The sequence below is a fragment of the Bombina bombina genome, chromosome 4, assembly GCF_027579735.1.
Source record: "Bombina bombina isolate aBomBom1 chromosome 4, aBomBom1.pri, whole genome shotgun sequence".
Taxonomy (NCBI): domain Eukaryota; kingdom Metazoa; phylum Chordata; class Amphibia; order Anura; family Bombinatoridae; genus Bombina; species Bombina bombina.
In genome coordinates, this window is record NC_069502.1 from 857721693 (window position 1) to 857743814 (window position 22122).

The following is a 22122-nucleotide window of genomic DNA, read 5'->3' on the forward strand; positions in this document are numbered from 1 at the left end:
CCCTCTGCTTCATGTAAATGATACACACACATACCCTCTCTTCCCTTCTCTCTCACCCTCTGTTTCATGTAAATAATACACACACATGCCCTCTCTTCCCTTCTCTCTCACCCTCTGCTTCATGTAAATAGCACACACACACAAGCCCTCTCTTCCCTTCTCTCTCACCCTCTGCTTCATGTAAATGATACACACACACACATGCCCTCTCTTCCCTTCTCTCTCACCCTCTGCTTCATGTAAATGATACACACACACATGCCCTCTCTTCCCTTCTCTCTCACCCTCTGCTTCATGTAAATGGTACACACACACATGCCCTCTCTTCCCTTCTCTCTCACCCTCTGCTTCATGTAAATGGTACACACACACATGCCCTCTCTTCCCTTCTCTCTCACCCTCTGCTTCATGTAAATGGTACACACACACACATGCCCTCTCTTCCCTTCTCTCTCACCCTCTGCTTCATGTAAATGGTACACACACACATGCCCTCTCTTCCCTTCTCTCTCACCCTCTGCTTCATGTGAATGGTACACACACATGCCCTCTCTTCCCTTCTCTCTCACCCTCTGCTTCATGTAAATGATACACACACACACCCTCTTCCCTTCTCTCTCACCCTCTGCTTCATGTAAATAATACACACACACGCCCTCTCTTCCCTTCTCTCTCACCCTCTGCTTCATGTAAATGGTACACACACACATGCCCTCTCTTCCCTTCTCTCTCACCCTCTGCTTCATGTGAATGGTACACACACGCATGCCCTTTCTCACCCTCTGCTTCATGTAAATGGCACACACCCATTCCCTTTTTTTTTTTTTTTTTTTTTTTTCTCTCCACACTCTGCTTCATGTAAATGATACACACATGTGCCCTCTCTATCCCTCTTCTAGTTCATTAAATGGTATTCTGAAATCTCTTATTTTATTATAATTCAGACATTTGGGCCATTAATAAATATTAAATATAGGAATAAATTGGCATCTGGTACTTTGCAGTATACTGTAAATAACCTTTTAATACAATGACAGTAGTGTAATTATTATTATTATTATTATTATTATTATTTAATCCACAGACTATTATGTAGATTTAAGGGGACATTCCGGTCAAAATGTAAATTCACATAACCTATTTGCAACATACATGTATTGGCAAAAATGATTATGATTATAGTAAAAGTTATAACTGTTTTAGTGTTAGTATTTTTCTCTGCACATGCATGTGAAGCATAGCTGGATTTTCTCAGTGCACCAGTATTTTAAATACTGCAGCTGCTTAGTGCGCCTGCGGGGCTTGTAATCATGTCAGCAATTAACAAATTGAGTAATTACCCGATGGTTAAAGCACCTTAGGCTCTCTGAACAAGTGTTGTTGGTAAAATGCTGGTGCACGGTGCATACTTAAATACATGTTTGAAACAGCTATAGCTTTTATTAGAAGCAATTTTGCTAATACCATGTATATTACAAAGATGCTTCTAATCAAAACTGAAATGCATCCATAGGGATTCTAATTTTGGCTGGAATGTTCCTTTAAGTTCTGAAATATCTTTTGGGTGTATATGCTTTATACTCATCATAACTTCAAATTTGCAGTATATTTTAAATATTTAACGTAACATCTGAATTTACAAATCTAATAAAATTACATTTTGTATGTTATTGATCAATGTCAATATGCCCTAAATATTAAAGGGGCAATCTACTTTTTATTATTATTATTATTATTATTGTTTAAATAGATAGATAATGCCTTTACTTACCCATAAATTGCAAAAGTACAAATGTAATTTACTGCCTATCTTGTGACTGTAACATTTTTAACATAGGCACGACGACAAGCGCTCTAAGCACAAGAATGACAGAACATCTAAGTAACATCCGTAATGCAAAAAAAGATGTGGAAAAGGGCAATAAAATTACCAGTGTTGCTAGACATTTCCTAACACGTCATAACTCTAATACCAAAAGTTTTAAATGTTGGGGTCTAGAGAGGGATCAGAGAAGAAAAGATAGAACCAATTCTGTTACAAAAGGAGACTAAATGGACATTCCGACTAAAATCAGTTATACCATATGGCATGAATGGGAATAATTATTGGGTACATCTTTGAATACTAAATAATGGAGATTATATTTCGATCTAGTGTTTTAATAAATGATAGCCATCTAGTCACTAGCGTAAAAAATACAATCGCCTAGATTACAAGTTTTGCGCTATAGAGAGTGTGAAACTGACGCAACAAAAGTTGCGTTATTTCACCCTCCATAGCGCTGCCATTACAAGTTTCTGAAAAGCCTCCTTGTGCATGCGGTATGGTGGCGATAAGCTCCATACCGCACAAAATCCAAGGGCTGCTTTGAGATGCTCGTGCACGCTTTCCCCCATAGACCTCAATGGGGAGAGAGTGTTAGTTTTTTTTCTTAAACCTGAAGTGCGGAATGGCAATCGCCGTAACACAACCCCATTGATGTCTATGGGGGGAAAAAGTTACGTTTAAATATAACATAAACCCCAAGTCTAAACAACCCTAATCTGCCGCCCCTGATATCGCTGACACCTAAATAAAGTTATTAACCTCTAATCTGCCACTCCTGACATCGCCGCCACTAATAAAAGTTATTGACCCCTATTCCGCTGCTCCCCGACATCGCCACCACTAAAATAAATTTATTAACTCCTAAACCTCTGGCCTTCTACATCACTGCCACTAAATAAACCTATTAACCCCTAAACCTAACAACCCCCTAACTTTATATTAAAATTACAATATCCCTATCTTAAAATAAATAAAAACTTACCTATGAAATAAAAAAACTAAGTTTAAACTAACAATTAACCTAACACAACTATTATACTAAAATTTAAAATAACTACCAATTAAAAAAACTAAATTACACAAAAAACTAACACTACTAAAAATATTTAAGTCTAAAATTACAAAAAATAAAAAATACTAAATTACAAAAAATAACAAACGAAATTCTCAAAAATAAAAACAATTACACCTAATCTAATAGCCCTATAAAAATAAAAAAGCCCCCCCCCCCAAAAAAAAAAAAAAACCTAGTCTACAATAAACTATCAAAAGCCCTTAAAAGGGCCTTTTGTAGGGCATTGCCCTAAAGGAATCAGCTCTTTTACCTGGAAAAAATACAAAGACCCCCCCAACAGCAAAACCCACCATCCAACCAACCCCCCCAAAATAAAAAGAAAAAACCTAACTCTAGCAAAAACCTAAGCTACCCATTTCCCTGAAAAGGGCATTTGTATGGGCATTGCCCTTAAAAGGGCATTCAGCTCTTTTACATTGCCCTGAAAAGGTCATTCAGCTCTTTTACCTAAAGCCCAAAAACCTAATCTTAAAAAAAAAAAAAAAAAGATTAAAAAAAAAACTAGCCCCCGAAGATCCACTCACAGTCTGGACATCCATCCTCATCCAGGCGGCATCTTCTGGCTTCATCCCAGCGGCGTCTTCTATCCTCCTCCCAGTGGAGCGGATCCATCGTTGAATACATCCGGCACGGAGCGTTCTCTTCATACGGTCACCGCCGTATACTGGATCTTCAATGCAAGGGAGCCTTTTCAAAATGGTGTCCCTTGCATTCCTATTGGCTGTTTTGATTCTTGAAATTCAAATCAGCCAATAGGATGAGAGCTACTGAAATCCTATTGGCTGTTCAAATCAGCCAATAGAATGAGAGCTAATAAAATTCTATTGGTGACCATATGAAGAGGACGCTCAACGCCGAATGTCTTCAAGGATGGATCCGCGCCGCCAGGATGAAGATAGAAGATGCCGTCTGGATGAAGATTTATCGCCGCCTGGATGAGGACAGATGTCCAGACTTCAGAAACTGTGAGTGGATCTTCGGGGGGTTAGTGTTAGGTATTTTTAAATCTTTTTTGGTGGGTCTTTTTTTTTTAGATTAGGGTTTTGGGCTTTAGGTAAAAGAGCTGAATGCCCTTATAAGGGCAATGCCCATACAAATGCCCTGGCAATGGGTAGCTTAGATTTTAGGAATTGTGACAGACCCTTCTGTCAGGACTGAAGGAGTTAACTGTGTTTAGCTTTAAGAATCTAATTTCTAAAGACAGGTTTTCTGGCCTCAGCTATTGTGTGCTATAATTACATTTAAGTAATAAACAGGCCATTGTTTAATCACCCTCAGAGAGCAGACGCTAGGTGATAAGACAAGCCAAATGTGTTTAAGTTGTTATCTGCCTAAGTAAAGTATTTAAGTAATGTAATTCTACTGTTTCATAAAAGGGCGTCTTCCCCTTTTAATCTAAATGTACAAGAGTCTTTCAACCCCCCATCTGGGGTCAAACCTGTATAAATACTAGGCATCTAGCCTTTAATAAATGTCTTTCTGTTTTAAACCTGAAATGTGGAGCTTGGTCTCATGTTTGCAGGGAAACTGATCGGGGTTGTGAATTGCTGATTGTCTATGCAGGACGTTGTCATCTGGTATTAACCTTGGTATCCTGTTGGTACCATAACAGGAATTTAGTTTTTTTGTAATTTTAGACTTTTTTTTTTTTTTTTTTTTTAATGTGTAATTTAGTTTTTTTTTATTTTAGTATAATAGTTGTTAGGTCAATTGTTAGTTTAAACTTTAGTTTTTTTTTATTTCACAGGTAAGTTTTTATTTTAAGATAGGGATATTGTAATTTTAATTTAATGTTAGGGGGTGATAGGTTTAGGGGTTAATAGTTTATTTTTTAGTGGCGATGTGGGGGTCTGGCAGTTTACAGGTTATTATGTTTAGTTAGTGGTGGTGGTGTCGGGGAGCGTGGAATAGGAGTTAATAACTTTATTATAATGGCGACATTGAAGGAATACCGACCTGATAGGCACACGCCCCCTTAGCATGACGAATGGCGGGTGCAACTCTGATGTAATGAGGGGGCGTGTATGCTAAGCCGCAATTGGCGGTCGTTAATGGTGGTTCTTTCCCTATATAAAGCACTGGATTTGGACACTCAGTTTGTTTAACTAATATTGAAAAAGGACCTTGATACGGTTCGAAACGCGTCTATTTGCTATAGCTCTCGGTGTGCTCTTCGTTATCGGCCAGGAAGCAGGGGGGTGAATCACACCACTGTTTTGTGGTTTATGTAGTGGGAAAATGTCCTTTTAAGGACAGTTACATACTGGTTACTAATAGATTTTTAGATTTTAATATCATATATTAAAAGTTATATTTTATCAGCTTACTTAAAGGGACAGTCTAGTCCAAAATAAACTTTCATGATTCAGATAGGGCATGTAATTTCTTTTACAAGATACGATGAGTCCACGGATTTCATCCTTACTTATGGGATATCGCCTCCTGGTCAGCAGGAGGAGGCAAAGAGCACCACAGCAGAGCTGTATATATAGCTCCTCCCTTCCCTCCCACCCCAGTCATTCTCTTTGCCTGTGTTAGTGATAGGAAGAGGTAAAGTGAGGTGTTAGTTTAGATTCTTCAATCAAGAGTTTATTATTTTTTAAATGGTGCCAAAGTGTACTATTTTTCTATAGGGTGTAGCCGTATTCCTTGTCAGCCTCTAGAGTAGAGCAACAGGTGGCTTTAAGGCAATGGGAACTGGTGGGGTTTTAGCCTCACTGCGCCTCCCACACTTGTGCTGCCCTTCTATTGATGGTCTTAGAGAGTTTTAACTAAGGCCCTTCTGTCTTCACAGGACCCCAGGAGGAAGAGAAGGACCTCTTGATACTGTGAGAAGTTCATGCTGTTGCTCAGCATAGAGGTAAATGCAGTCTCTTATTTCTGGGGCTCTGCAGCATATCTCAGAATTGGCTGTACTCTGCCTTTCTGTTGGGGACTATGGGCTCTAGTAAGGGCTTCCCTTTGACAGTGTGTGGGTTATCATTGTATAATAAAAGGGGAATGTGAACCGACATGTTAATGTTTATCTGAGGACCTTCTGGCTTTGACACGGTTAAGAGTATAACTAGCCTTGAAGTGCTGGGATTGTTTATTGAGGGGTACGCTGGCACTTGTGTCTGTCTGTTTATAGATTATATGTATGACGCTGGGAGTAGTACCGGAGTCGGGTATAATGGACTCCGGTGCATGGCAGTGTTTAACTTTTTTGCCGGGATGTGTTGTTCGCCGCCCACCAAGGGCGGGGCTTGGTTTTCGCGCGCCTAGCAGCGCAGTTGTTAGATAACGGTGATCCGATCGGCAGCAAGGTTCTTTACGGCTCATAAGTCCGCTTGTCTCTGTGATATCACAACCGGTCTTAGGCACGCCGCTCTCGAGGGGACAGTCTTGGTCACGTGGAGGCAGGTAGGAGCCACGGCGGAGCTGTGGCGAGGTGACTGTTAGTTATCCGGAGTGCATGTATTTTTCTTTTCACTTAAATCAGTGCCACTTGCAGAGAGTGTGTGTTGTATAGAGCGGATGTTTCAATAAACGCGCAGTTACCTCTGTTTATTTGCATTTATCACGTTTTAGCCTTTGCAACAAGTTTGTTTTTTAAAGGCACAGTGCACTCTTTTTTCGTTATCATATTAGGCTGATTATCAGTTGTAATTAGCAGTACCACGACCAAGCTAGTTTTTGCTTATTTTTATCATGGAGGATATTGAACACATGTTCTATGTGTTTAAATGCCATTGTGGAACCCCCTGTTACTTTTTGTCGCTCATGCATTGAGAGGACATTACAGTTTAGAGAGCAGATTTTCTTTAATAAAAGTATATCTAAGGATGTTTCTCAGCCTGATGAGATTCAGAGTATGCCGCAACTTTCTCCCCAAGCCGTGTTCTTCAACTGCGTCTGCTGCAGTTATGTCATCTACTCTTTCAGAGGCGTTATCTGCTTTGCCAGTGCTGCAAGGCAAACTCAGTAGGAGAGAAGCCCCTGTGGTCCATGCGACTTCTGATGCATTGATGGCAATCTCCGATGTACCCTCCCAGGGCTCTGAATTGGGGTGTATGGAGGCTCTGTCTGAGGGGGAACTTTCTGACTCAGGAAGTGCTTTGCCCCCGACAAATTCGGACGTGATGTCTTTCAGGTTTAAGCTTGAACACCTCCGCCTGTTACTCCGGGAGGTTTTGGTGACTCTGGACAACTGTGATTCTATTGTGGTCCCTCCAGAGAAATTGAGTAAGATGGACAGATATTTGGAGGTCCCTTCTTATTCTGACGTTTTCCCTGTTCCTAAGAACTTCGGAAATTATTGCTAAGGAATGAGAGAGACCAGGTATTCCTTTCTCCCCTTCTCCTGTTTTCAAGAAAATGTATCCTATAGCTGACACCATTCGGGATTCTTGGCAGACGATCCCTAAGGTGGAGGGAGCTATTTCCACCCTGGCTAAGCATACTACTATTCCTATAGAGGATAGTTGTGCTTTTAAAGACCCTATGGATAAGAAATTGTAGGGTCTCCTCAAAAAGATCTATGTTCATCAGGGGTTTCTATTGCAACCGGCGGCCTGCATTGTTACAGTCACGACCGCGGCTGCGTTTTGGTTTGATGCCCTAGAAGAGTCTCTTAAGACTGAGACTTCTTTGGAAGAAATACAGGATAGAATTAAAGCTCTTAAGTTGGCTAATTCTTTTATTACAGATGCTTACTTTCAGATAACCAAATTGGCGGCTAAGAGTTCAGGATTTTCCATCTTAGCACGCAGAGCCTTATGGTTAAAATCTTGGTCTGCGGATGTGTCATCTAAATCTAAGCTTTTGGCTATTCCTTACAAGGGAAAGACCCTGTTTGGGCCTGACGTGAAGGAGATTATTTCTGACATCACGGGAGGTAAGGGGCATCTCCTCCCTCAAGATAAAACGTCCAAACAAAGGGGGCGACAGAGTAACTTTCGTTCCTTTCGAAATTTCAAGGGAGTCCCTTCTTCTGCTAAACAGGAAGGGAATTATTCACAAGCCAAATCCACCTAGAGACCCAACCAGTCTTGGAACAAAGGTAAACCATCCAAGAAGCCAGCTGCTGTTCCCAAGACAGCATGAAGGGTCGGCCCCCGATCCGGGACCGGATCTAGTAGGGGGCAGACTTTCTCATTTTGTCCAGGCTTGGATAAGAGACATTCAGGATCCCTGGACACTAGAAATTGTGTCTCAGGGATATCAGTTGGATTTCAAAAATTCCTTCCCCAGAGGAAGGTTTCTTCTTTCACGATTATCTGTAAACCAGATAAAAAGAGAGGCGTTCTTACGCTGTGTAAGAGATCTCTCCTCCATGGGAGTAATATGTCCCGTTCCAATACAGGAACAGGGACAAGGGTTTTATTCAAATCTCTTTGTAGTTCCCAAAAAAGAGCGAACGTTCCGACCTATTTTAGACCTTAAGAGTCTAAACAAGTTTCTCAGAGTTCCATCCTTCAAGATGGAAACTATTCGTACCATTCTTCCATTGATCCAGGAGGGTCAATTTATGACTACTGTGGATCTAAAGGATGCATATCTTCATGTTCCTATCCACAGAGATCATCACAAGTTCCAAGGTTTGCCTTTCTGAACAAACATTTTCAGTTCGTAGCCCTTCCTTTCGGCCTGGCCACGGCGCCCAGGATTTTCACAAAGGTTCTGGGGTCTCTGCTGGCGGTTCTAAGACCGCGGGGCATTGCAGTGGCGCCTTATCTGGACGATATTCTGATCCAGGCGTTGTCTTATCAACTGGCAAAGTCTCATACTGACATTGTTCTGTCCTTTCTGAGAACTTATGGGTGGAAGGTATACCTGGAAAAGAGTTCACTACTTCCACAAACAAGGGTTCCTTTCTTGGGAACTCTAATCGACTCTCTGTCCATGAAGATCTTTTTGACGGACGTCAGAAAGTTAAAGATTCTGGATACCTGCCGATCCCTTCAGTCCAATCCTCGGCCGTCAGTGACTCAGTGCATGGAGGCCATTGGATTGATGGTAGCGGCAATGGACATCATTCCGTTTGCTCGTTTTCATCTCAGACCTTTACAACTGAGCATGCTCAGGCAATGGAATGGAGATTATGCAGATTTGTCTCCTCAAATAGATCTCGATCAAGAGACAAGGGACTCTCTCTTCTTTGGTGGTTGTCACCGGATCATCTGTCCCAAGGGACGTGCTTCTGCAGACCCTCATGGGTGATAGTGACAACGGACGCCAGCCTGACAGGATGGGGAGCAGTCTGGAACTCCCTGAAGGCTCAGGGTGTGTGGACTCGATCGGAGTCTCTACTTCCCATCAATATTCTGGAGTTGAGAGCAATATTCAATGCGCTTCAGGCTTGGCCTCGGTTGACTTCGGCCAAATTCATCAGATTTCAGTCGGACAACATCACGACTGTAGCTTACATCAATCATCAGGGAGGAACAACGAGTTCCTTAGCGATGACAGAAGTAGCCAGGATAATTCAGTGGGCGGAGGCTCACTCTTGTTATCTGTCGGCAATCTACATCCCAGGAGTGGAAAACTGGGAAGCAGATTTTCTGAGCAGACAGAATTTTCATCCGGGGGAATGGGAACTCCATTCGGAGGTATTTGCCGACCTGATTCTCAAGTGGTGCAGGCCGGAGTTGGATCTTATGGCATCTCGTCAGAATGCCAAGCTTTCGACATACGGGTCCAGGTCCAGGGATCCCCAGGCCGAACTGATAGATGCCTTGGCAGTGCCTTGGTCGTTCAGCCTAGCTTATGTGTTTCCTCCATTTGCTCTCCTTCCCCGGGTGATTGCTCGAGTCAAATAGGAGAGGGCTTCGGTGATCCTCATTGCTCCGGCGTGGCCTCGCAGGACTTGGTATGCTGATCTGGTGGACATGTCATCTCAGCCACCGTGGACGCTTCCATTAAGGAAAGACCTTCTAATTCAGGGACCCTTCCATCATCCGAATCTAGTTTCTCTGCAGCTAACTGCATGGAGATTGAACGCTTGATTTTATCTAAGCGTGGGTTCTCTAATTCGGTCATTGATACTTTGATTCAGGCGCGTAAACCTGTTGCTAGAAAGATTTACCATAAGATATGGCGTAAATATCTTTATTGGTGCGAATCCAAGGGCTACTCATGGAGCTGGGTTAGGATTCCCAGGATTTTGTCTTTTCCCCAAGAAGGATTGGAGAAAGGGTTGTCAGCTAGTTCCTTAAAGGGACAGATTTCTGCTTTGTCTATTTTGTTACACAAAACGTCTAGCAGATGTTCCGGATGTTTAATCCTTTTGTCAGGCTCTGACTAGAATCAGGCCTGTGTTTAGACCAATTGCTCCTCCTTGGAGTTTGAATTTAGTTCTTAATGTTCTTCAAGGGGTTCCGTTTGAACCTATGCATTCCATAGATATTAAGTTATTATCTTGGAAAGTTTTATTTTTGGTTGCTATTTCTTCTGCTCGCAGAGTTTCTGAGCTTTCTGCATTACAATGGGATTCTCCTTATCTTATTTTTCATTCCGATAAGGTAGTGTTGCGTACCAAACCTGGGTTTCTTCCTAAGGTTGTTTCTAACAAAAATTTCTCTTGTTAAGTGTAGTCAGTCCACGGGTCATCCATTACTTATGGGATTATATCTCTTCCCCAACAGGAAGTTGCAAGAGGATCACCCAAGCAGAGCTGCTATATAGCTCCTCCCCTCACATGTCATATCCAGTCATTCTCTTGCAACCTAACTAAAGATAGGTCGTTGTGAGAGGTCTGTGGTGTTTTTAAACTTAGTTTATTTCTTCAATCAAAAGTTTGTTATTTTAAATGGCACCGGAGTGTGCTGTTTGTTCTCAGGCAGCATTAGAAGAAGAATCTGCCTGCGTTTTCTATGATCTTAGCAGACGTAACTAAGATCCACTGGCTGTTCTCGCACATTCTGAGGAGTGAGGTAACTTCAGAAAAAGGGAATAGCATGCAGGGCCCCCCTGCAAACGAGGTATGTGCAGTAAATTATTTTTCTAAGCAATGGAATTGACTGAGAAAATACTGCTGATACCAATGTAACGTAAGTTCAGTCTTAAATGCAGTGGTAGCGACTGGTATTAGGCTGATGAGTGTGTGTACACTGAAGTATTTTTCTAGGGAATGGAATTTGACTCAGAAAATACTGTTAATACTGAAGTAATGTATGAGCCTTAACTGCAGTAAAAGCGACTGGTAGCAGGCTTATTAATAACACTTCATAACTTTTAAAATGTATGTTCAAAACGTTTACTGGCATGTTAATCGTTTTTTGTGAGGTACTTGGTGATAAAACTTATTGGGGCATGATTTTTACCACATGGCTAACTTTTGATTCTGCATAGAAACAGTTAACTGAGCTTCCCCACTGTTGTAATATGAGTGGGAGGGGCCTATTTTAGCGCTTTTTTGCACAGTAAAAATTCAGTCACAATCTTTCCTACTTCATCCTCCATGATCCAGGACGTCTCTAGAGAGCTCAGGGGTCTTCAAAATTCATTTTGAGGGAGGTAATCAGTCACAGCAGACCTGTGACAGTGTGTTTGACTGTGATAAAAACGTTAATTATTAAATTGTTATCCGTTTTTTTGGGTATTAAGGGGTTAATCATCCATTTGCTGGTGGGTGCAATCCTTTGCTAACTTAATACATTTACTGTGAAAATTTGGTTGCTATAACTAATTTGGTTCATTGTTATTTCAACTGTGACAGCTTTTTTGTGCTTCTTAAAGGCACAGTAGCGTTTTTTATATTGCTTGTAAATTTATTTGAAAAGTATTTTCCAAGCTTGCTAGTCTCATTGCTAGTCTGTTTAAACATGTCTGACACAGATGAATCTGTTTGTTCACTATGTATGAAGGCCAATGTGGAACCCAACAGAAATATGTGTACCAATTGTATTGATATTACTTTAAATAAAAGTCAGTCTTTACATGTAAAGAAATTATCACCAGACAACGAGGGGGAAGTTATGCCGACTAACTCTCCTCACGTGTCAGTACCTTCGCCTCCCGCTCAGGAGGTGCGTGATATTGTGGCGCCAAGTACATCAGAGAGGCCCATACAAATCACTTTGCAAGACATGGCTACTGTTATGACAGAAGTATTATCTAAATTGCCAGAATTAAGAGGCAAGCGAGATTGCTCTGGGTTAAGAACAGAGCGCGCTGATGATGGGAGAGCCATGTCCGATACTGCGTCACAATTTGCAGAACATGAGGACGGAGAGCTTCATTCTGTGGGTGACGGATCTGATCCAGGGAGACTGGATTCAGAGATTTCTAATTTTAAATTTAAGCTTGTGCCTTTTTCCCCCCCTCCTATATTTAGGAAAATGTTTCCAATAGACGCCACCACACGGGACTTATGGCAGACGGTCCCTAAGGTGGAGGGAGCAGTTTCTACTTTGGCTAAGCGTACCACTATCCCGGTGGAGGATAGTTGTGCCTTTTCAGATCCAATGGATAAAAAATTAGAAGGTTACCTTAAGAAAATGTTTGTTCAACAAGGTTTTATCTTACAGCCCCTTGCATGCATTGCGCCTGTCACTGCTGCGGCGGCATTCTGGTTTGAGTCTCTGGAAGAGGCCATTCGCACAGCTCCATTGGATGAAATTATGAACAAGCTTAAAGCACTTAAGCTAGCTAATGCATTTGTTTCTGATGCCGTCGTACATTTAACCAAACTTACGGCTAAGAACTCCGGATTCGCCATCCAAGCGCGCAGAGCGCTATGGCTTAAATCCTGGTCAGCTGACGTGACTTCTAAATCTAAATTGCTTAATATTCCTTTCAAAGGGCAGACCTTATTCGGGCCCGGCTTGAAATAAATTATCGCTGACATAACGGGAGGTAAGGGCCATGCTCTGCCTCAGGACAGGGCCAAATCAAAGTCTAAACAGTCTAATTTTCGTGCCTTTCGTAACCTCAAGGCAGGAGCAGCATCAACTTCCTCCGCTCCAAAACAGGAAGGAGCTGTTGCTCGTTACAGACAGGGCTGGAAAACTAACCAGTCCTGGAACAAGGGCAAGCAGGCCAGAAAACCTGCTGCTGCCCCTAAGACAGCATGAAGAGAGGGCCCCCTATCCGGAAACAGATCTAGTGGGGGGCAGACTTTCTCTCTTCGCCCAGGCTTGGGCAAGAGATGTCCAGGATCCCTGGGCGTTGGAGATCATATCTCAGGGATATCTTCTGGACTTCAAAGCTTCTCCTCCACAAGGGAGACTTCATCTTTCCAGGTTATCAGCAAACCAAATAAAGAAAGAGGCATTTCTACGCTGTGTACAAGACCTCTTACTAATGGGGGTGATCCACCCAGTTCCGCGGACGGAACACGGACAAGGATTCTATTCAAATCTGTTTGTGGTTCCCAAGAAAGAGGGAACCTTCAGACCAATCTTGGACTTAAAGATCTTAAACAAATTCCTCAGAGTTCCATCATTCAAAATGGAAAGTATTCGGACCATCCTACCCATGATCCAAGAGGGTGAGTACATGAGCACAGTGGACTTAAAGGATGCCTACCTTCACATACCGATTCACAAGGATCATTATCGGTACCTAAGATTTGCCTTCCTAGACAGGCATTACCAGTTTGTAGCTCTTCCCTTCGGGTTAGCTACGGCTCCAAGAATCTTTACAAAGGTTCTGGGCTCACTTCTGGCGGTACTAAGACCGCGAGGCATAGCGGTGGCTCCGTACCTAGACGACATTCTGATACAAGCGTCAAGTTTTCAAACTGCCAAGTCTCATACAGAGATAGTTCTGGCATTTCTGAGGTCGCATGGGTGGAAGGTGAACGTGGAAAAGAGTTCTCTATCACCACTCACAAGGGTTCCCTTCCTAGGGACTCTTAAAGATTCTGTAGAGATGAAAATTTACCTGACGGAGGCCAGGTTATCAAAACTTCTAAATGCTTGCCGTGCCCTTCATTCCATTCCACATCAGTCAGTAGCTCAGTGCATGGAAGTAATCGGCTTAATGGTAGCAGCAATGGACATAGTACCATTTGCGCGCCTGCATCTCAGACCGCTGCAATTGTGCATGCTAAGTCAGTGGAATGGGGATTACTCAGATTTGTCCCCTCTACTAAATCTGGATCAAGAGACCAGAGATTCTCTGTTATGGTGGCTTTCTCGGCCCCACCTGTCCAAGGGGATGACTTTTCGCAGGCCAGATTGGACGATTGTAACAACAGACGCCAGCCTTCTAGGTTGGGGCGCAGTCTGGAATTCCCTGAAGGCTCAGGGATCATGGACTCAGGAGGAGAAACTCCTCCCAATAAATATTCTGGAGTTAAGAGCAATATTCAATGCTCTTCTAGCTTGGCCTCAGTTAGCAACTCTGAGGTTCATCAGATTTCAGTCGGACAACATCACGACTGTGGCTTACATCAATCATCAAGGGGGAACCAGGAGATCCCTAGCGATGTTGGAAGTCTCAAAGATAATTCGCTGGGCAGAGTCTCACTCTTGCCACCTGTCAGCGATCTACATCCCAGGCGTGGAGAACTGGGAGGCGGATTTCCTAAGTCGCCAGACTTTTCATCCGGGGGAGTGGGAACTTCATCCGGAGGTCTTCGCTCAACTGATTCATCGTTGGGGCAAACCAGATCTGGATCTCATGGCATCTCGCCAGAACGCCAAGCTTCCTTGTTACGGATCCAGGTCCAGGGACCCGGGAGCGGTGCTGATAGATGCTCTGACAGCCCCTTGGGTTTTCAACATGGCTTATGTGTTTCCACCATTTCCGATGCTTCCTCGACTGATTGCCAAGATCAAACAGGAGAGAGCATCGGTGATTCTGATAGCGCCTGCGTGGCCACGCAGGACCTGGTATGCAGACCTAGTGGACATGTCGTCCTGTCCACCATGGTCTCTGCCTCTGAGGCAGGACCTTCTAATTCAGGGTCCTTTCAACCATCCAAATCTAATTTCTCTGAGGCTGACTGCATGGAGATTGAACGCTTGATTCTATCAAAGCGTGGCTTCTCGGAGTCGGTTATTGATACCTTAATACAGGCTAGGAAACCTGTTACCAGAAGAATTTTCCATAAGATATGGCGTAAATATTTATATTGGTGCGAATCCAAGAGTTACTCATGGAGTAAGGTCAGGATTCCTAGGATATTGTCTTTTCTACAAGAGGGTTTAGAAAAGGGCTTATCCGCTAGTTCGTTAAAGGGACAGATTTCTGCTCTGTCCATTCTTCTTCACAAGCGTCTGGCAGAAGTTCCAGACGTTCAGGCTTTTTGTCAGGCTTTGGCTAGGATTAAGCCTGTGTTTAAGACTGTTGCTCCGCCGTGGAGCTTAAACTTAGTTCTTAACGTTCTGCAAGGCGTTCCGTTTGAACCCTTTCATTCCATTGATATCAAGCTGTTATCTTGGAAAGTTCTGTTTTTGATGGCTATTTCCTCGGCTCGAAGAGTCTCTGAGTTATCTGCCTTACATTGTGATTCTCCTTATCTGATCTTTCATTCAGACAAGGTAGTTCTGCGTACTAAACCTGGGTTTTTACCTAAGGTTGTTTCTAACAGGAATATCAATCAAGAGATTGTTGTTCCATCATTATGTCCTAATCCTTCTTCAAAGAAGGAATGTCTTTTGCATAATCTAGACGTAGTCCGTGCCCTGAAGTTCTACTTACAGGCAACTAAAGATTTTCGGCAAACTTCTTCTCTGTTTGTCGTTTACTCTGGACAGAGGAGAGGTCAAAAGGCTTCGGCTACCTCTCTCTCCTTTTGGCTTCGTAGCATAATACGTTTAGCCTATGAGACTGCTGGACAGCAGCCTCCTGAAAGGATTACAGCTCATTCTACTAGAGCTGTGGCTTCCACCTGGGCCTTTAAAAATGAGGCCTCTGTTGAACAGATTTGCAAGGCTGCAACTTGGTCTTCACTTCACACTTTTTCAAAATTTTACAAATTTGACACTTTTGCTTCTTCGGAGGCTATTTTTGGGAGAAAGGTACTTCAGGCAGTGGTTCCCTCCGTTTAAAGTTCCTGCCTTGTCCCTCCCTTCATCCGTGTACTTTAGCTTTGGTATTGGTATCCCATAAGTAATGGATGACCCGTGGACTGACTACACTTAACAAGAGAAAACATAATTTATGCTTACCTGATAAATTTATTTCTCTTGTAGTGTAGTCAGTCCACGGCCCGCCCTGTCTTTTAAGGCAGTTCTAAATTTTAATTAAACTCCAGTCACCACTGCACCCTATGGTTTCTCCTTTCTCGTCTTGTTTCGGTCGAATGACTGGATATGACATGTGAGGGGAGGAGCTATATAGCAGCTCTGCTTGGGTGATCCTCTTGCAACTTCCTGTTGGGGAAGAGATATAATCCCATAAGTAATGGATGACCCGTGGACTGACTACACTACAAGAGAAATAAATTTATCAGGTAAGCATAAATTATGTTATTAATCAGGAAATTGTTGTTCCTTCATTGTGTCCTAATCCTTCTTCTAAGAAGGAGCGTCTGTTACATAATTTGGACGTAGTCCGTGCCTTGAAGTTCTACTTACAGGCGACTAAGGATTTTTGTCAATCATCTTCATTATTTGTTGTTTTTTTCTGGTAAACGTAGGGGTCAGAAAGCTACGGCTACCTCTCTTTCTTTTTGGCTGAAGAGTATCATCCGTTTTGCCTATGAGACTGCTGGACAGCAGCCTCCTGAACTGATTACGGCTCATTCCACTAGGGCGGTGGCTTCCTCATGGGCATTTAAAAATTATGCTTGTGTTGAACAGATTTGCAAGGCTGCAACTTGGTCGTCTATTCACACTTTTTCCAAATTTTACAAATTTTATACTTTTGCCTTGTCCAAGGCTGTTTTTGGGAGAAAAGTTCTTCAAGCAGTGGTGCCTTCCGTTTAGGTTCCCGGTCTTGTCCCTCCCTTTCATCCGTGTCCTATAGCTTTGGTATTGTATCCCATAAGTAAGGATGAAATCCGTGGACTCATCGTATCTTGTAAAAGAAAAGGAAATGTATGCTTACCTGATAAATTTATTTATTTTACGATACGATGAGTCCACGGCCCACCCTGTTTTTCTAAGACCGTTCCTTATTTTTGTTAAACTTCAGTCACCTCTGCACCTTGGCTTTTCCTTTCTCTTCCTAACTTCGGTCGAATGACGGGAGTGGGAGGGAAGGGAGGAGCTATATATACAGCTCTGCTGTGGTGCTCTTTGCCTCCTCCTGCTGACCAGGAGGCGATATCCCATAAAGGGACACTGAACCCAATTTTTTTCTTTTGTGATTCAGATAGAGCATGCAATTTTAAGCAACTTTCTAATTTACTCCTATTATCAATTTTTCTTCGTTCTCTTGCTATCTTTATTGGAAATAAAAGCCATCTAAGCTTTTTTGGGTTAAGAACTGTGGACAGCACTTTTTGATTGGTGGATGGATTTTTTCCACCAATCAGCAAGGACAACCCAGGTTGTTCACCAAAATGGGCCGGCATCTAAACTTAGATTCTTGCATTTCAAATAAAGATACCAAGAGAATAAAGAAAATTTGATAATAGGAGTAAATTAGAAAGTTGCTTAAAAATTCATGCTCTATCTGAATCACAAAAGAAAAAATTTGGGTTCAGTGTCCCTTAAGTAAGGATGAAATCCGTGGACTCATCGTATCGTAAAAGAAATAAATTTATCAGGTAAGCATAAATTTCCTTTTTAAACAATTTTCCAATTTACTTTTATCATCAATTTTGCTTTGTTCTCTTGGTATTCTTAGTTGAAAGCTAAACCTAGGAGGTTCATATGCTAATTTCTAAGCCCTTGAAGGTCGCCTCTAATCCCAAGGGCATTTTGACAGTTTTTCACCACTAGAGGGTGTTAGTTCATGTGTTTCATATAAATAACACTGCTCACGCACGTGGAGTTCCTAGGAGCCAGCACTGATTGGCTAAAATGTAAGTCTGTCAAAATAACTGAATTAAGGGGGCAGCTTGCAGAGGCTTAGATACAAGATAATCACAGAGGTAAAAAATGTATTATTATAACTGTGTTGGTTATGCAAAACTAGGGAATGGGTAAAAATGGGATTATCTATCTTTTAAAACAATAACAATTCTGGTGTAGACTGTCCCTTTAAGCATAATAGTGATAGTGAGTGCTTTAGCCCCCTTCTTTCTCTTGGTTATTTGTTGGGTCTTCATATTTACAGAGCGTAGCACTGTATATAGTGCTCTATAGTTACCTTATCCTTATATCACATTTTTCACTCACAGTGCCAATATAAAATATTTAGTTTTTGTTAAATTTACTACCCATTCCCCAGCTTTGCTTAACCAACATTGTTATATTAATATACTTTATAACCTCAGTTTACTTGTTTCTAAGCCCCTGCAGGCCACCTCTTATCTCTGTGCCTTTTATTAGCTTTTTACAGCCATACAGTGTTAGTTCATGTGTGTCATATGGATAACATTGTGCTCACTCCCGTGTAGAATGATTATGCAGGAACAGCACTAATATTACTATAAACGTGTTGGTTATGCAAAACTGTGGCGTGCTTATATACCCAATATACAGCACTAATTGGCTGAAATGCAAGATTGTGAAATAAACTGAGATAAGGGGGCCATCTATAGGCTTAGATACAAGGTGATCAGAGGTAAAAAGTATATTAATAAAACAGTGTTGGTTATGGGTAATAAAGGCATTGTCTGTCTATCTTTTTAAACAATAACAATTTTAAAGTAGCCTGTCTCTTTAAGTGTATGGCAATTAAGTACCCATTACTAAGTTAAACATTAGTTGCATTTGGGGGGGAAATACAATTCTAAACCATAATATATTGTATGCAATAAATGTTCTGACAGGTGACATTACTCATGTGGATCATCAATCAGATCTGAGTGTAACGTATCAGCTGGAAGCTCCAATGCAGGAAATGTGTGACAGTGACAATGCAGGTAAGTGCATGTGTGTGACGTGTCTTCTGTTTATGGGGTATTGCCTGGTGTTTATAGCTTATTGTCTGTAAGTGCTGTACATTATATCGCCAGTCAGGGTGTCACCTAAATCACACACTGAGTGTTACAGTACAATATAGATACTCACTGACTAGTGTTTAGTTATCCTGATCACATGACACCCAAGCCCTATACAGCTGCTGTCATTTATATCTGCCAGAGTATAATCATTACTATTGTCATCTGATCAGCTGCGGATACATCAGTAACACTTTGTAGGATCTTTAACCCAAAAAGTGTTCAATTTTTAATCACAATAGCAGAAATAGTATAATGGTGATGAACATTCTGTGTTAATCATATATATTTAAATTTAATGTCTGCTTACAGAGTACATTGCCTAAGCCCCTTACAAAGTTTTCTAGCCGTACGGCCAGTCTGCCTTCAGACTCCCTTCAGCGCATTGTGAATGTGCCGCCCTCTCTTGAAGCTATTGTAACAAGCTGTGCCTGATGACCTGAGCGCACACTAAATTTTGAAACCTGCTGAGATGTGGTGGCTGCCCTTTATTGCCTCCTAAAGAAAGGAAATAAATCAGCTTAAAAAAACTTCCTGTGTAATAAATGTCAGAATGTTTACTGCAGACATCGTCTAGGATTGATGAGACTGGGACAGGCTCTATAACGGTACCGCAAGACGAGTGGAGAAATAACTTCAGCTAAACTTCTCACAACCTCCTTGTAACCTGATACAGCAGACTGGGTAGTGCGCAAATCTGCACTACGTACTTGAGACAAAACAGATTCTCACAGCAGAAATACAGACACTGACTGCACAATAAATAGGTAAGAATTTCAGCTCCAATGATTTCGGTTTTGTTTCAAGTACGTAGTCCAGATATGCTCACTACCCAGTCTTGCTGTTTCAGGTCACAAGCAGTTTGTGAGAAGATTATCTGAAATGATTCTTCTACCCGTCTTGGGGTATCGTTATATAGCCTGTCCCAGTCTCATCAACCCTGCACGATGTCTGCAGTCAATTTTCTGACATTAATTACACATAGTAAAAATAAATGAGCTTTAAAAATTCCTGTTTAGCAGGAATTACAGAGACGATTTGTGCAGTCAAATTTCTAATCCTCATTTGACGTAGGAATTTGCATATAGCCTATGATTGGAGGGTGGGCGTCCTAGACTAAAGCACAGCTCAGCCCTTTCCTGGGGGTGTGCCAGAACCACAGAGAATAATCGCAGGAGCAGGAATAAAAAGTTGAAATTTACGAAAAGTATTATTAGCAAGTTTAACTAAATATGTCTAATTTGTTTATTCACTGTATTTACTTTAGGAACATAGACTTGTGATTGCTGTGTAAACTGGCCCTTTAAAATTGCTTATCTGTGTGTCCTGTCTGTATATTGAGTTAAAGGGACATTGTACTTAAACCTTCTATAATACATGTAAAAGACCAGCAGAGAAACATGTTTGTAATATTTATGTTTAAATGATTTTTTTTTTTTTAAAGGGACAATGTACTGCATTGTATTGCCAGCAAGACACAGCATTAAACACAGAACCAGCTAATTATTAGTGATAAATACCCAGTTGAGAAGTGGCAGCAGCGATGACTATGAAAATGCATACTTGTATACCTGCAATATTGTACGCAGTTGAATAGCATATTATAATGAGCTGTGAAGACGCACGTGCAAATGCATGTGTGTGTGTGTGTATGTATATATTCATATACATCCAGTATATTATTTACACTTTGCTGCCCATCGCTGCATGACTTACCCCCTTTTCTCTGCCGTGTCTCATGGCATGTGAACGAGGCTCCCATTGCCTCAGGAAGCGCCCTCTATTGAGAGCAAATCTTCCTTGCAATAGTTTGCATTGCGCTCCACTTTAAATACCAGCGCACAATTGCTTGTATTATGTATTTATGAATAAATGGAACATATTCTTCTATGTGAAGAACATAGGAATGTGAAATATTTTCAAGTCAGGTTAGCGCACTTGAAGATATGGGATCAGGTTTGTGCACCAGTAGGGTTTTCTTCCCCACTTTTTTTTGCTCCATTGACTTCTATGGAGGAATAGGTTATCACACGCACAATATCCTGATTTCAGCTTTTTGGATTAAAGCGCAAGCAAAAACAGTTTACGATTTAACAATGTGCGAGTGGACATGATCCACTGTAGCGGATCATGTCCGCCGCAGATCGATAAATGCCGATAGCATCTGTTATCCGCATTTATCATTGCACAAGCATTCCTTGTGAACTGCTGGTGCAACGCCGCCAGCAGGGGGCTGTCAATCAACCCGATCGTACTCATTCGTGTTCAATTGTGGCAATCTCTGTCCGCCTCCTCAGAGCAGGCGGACAGGTTATGGAGCAACGGTCTTGAGACCGCTGCTCCATAACTTGTGTTTCTGGCGAGTCTGAAGGCTCGCCAGAAACACGGGGCGTCAAGCTCCATACAGAGCCTGATAGATAGGCCCCCATGTAAAGAGTGATTTATTTATTTCTATTACTGATATTTTTTTCAGGTGAAAACGATGCTAACATTTTATGTAACACGGAACAAACAGAAGATCAGTGGCTAGCAAACATGCCAGAAGCTGCAAAGCAGGAAATATGTGACAATATAAGTACAGGTAGGTGTACTAGTGTGATGTGTCTGAGGGATGCAGGGCACAGGTGAGTGTACGTGTGTGATGTGTCTGAGGGATGCAGGGCACAGGTGAGTGTACATGTGTGATGTGTCTGAGGGATACAGGGCATAGGTGAGTGTACGTGTGTGATGTGTCTGAGGGATACAGGGCACAGGTGAGTGTACATGTGTGATATGTCTGAGGGATGCAGGGCACAGGTGAGTGTACATGTGTGATGTGTCTGAGGGATGCAGGGCACAGGTGAGTGTATGTGTGTGATGTGTCTGAGGGATACAGGGCACAGGTGAGTGTACATGTGTGATGTGTCTGAGGGATGCAGGGCATAGGTGAGTGTACGTGTGTGATGTGTCTGAGGGATACAGGGCACAGGTGAGTGTACATGTGTGATGTGTCTGAGGGATGCAGGGCACAGGTGAGTGTACATGTGTGATGTGTCTGAGGGATGCAGGGCACAGGTGAGTGTATGTGTGATATGTCTGAGGGATGCAGGGCACAGGTGAGTGTACATGTGTGATGTGTCTGAGGGATGCAGGGCACAGGTGAGTGTATGTGTGATATGTCTGAGGGATGCAGGGCACAGGTGAGTGTATGTGTGTGATGTGTCAGGGATACAGGGCACAGGTGAGTGTACGTGT

The 22122-nt window shown here is 42.1% G+C and overlaps 1 protein-coding gene across 1 annotated transcript in view; it reads left to right on the forward strand.

The window, feature by feature from the left end:
- LOC128657304 (gastrula zinc finger protein XlCGF26.1-like) overlaps window positions 1-22122 on the forward strand; it is a 128242-nt gene that overhangs the window by 38087 nt on the left and 68033 nt on the right. The window contains exons 7-8 of the mRNA XM_053711596.1: window positions 18718-18810; window positions 21362-21469. Coding sequence (XP_053567571.1) covers window positions 18718-18810; window positions 21362-21469 — 201 coding nt within the window. The remainder of the gene's footprint in view (window positions 1-18717; window positions 18811-21361; window positions 21470-22122) is intronic.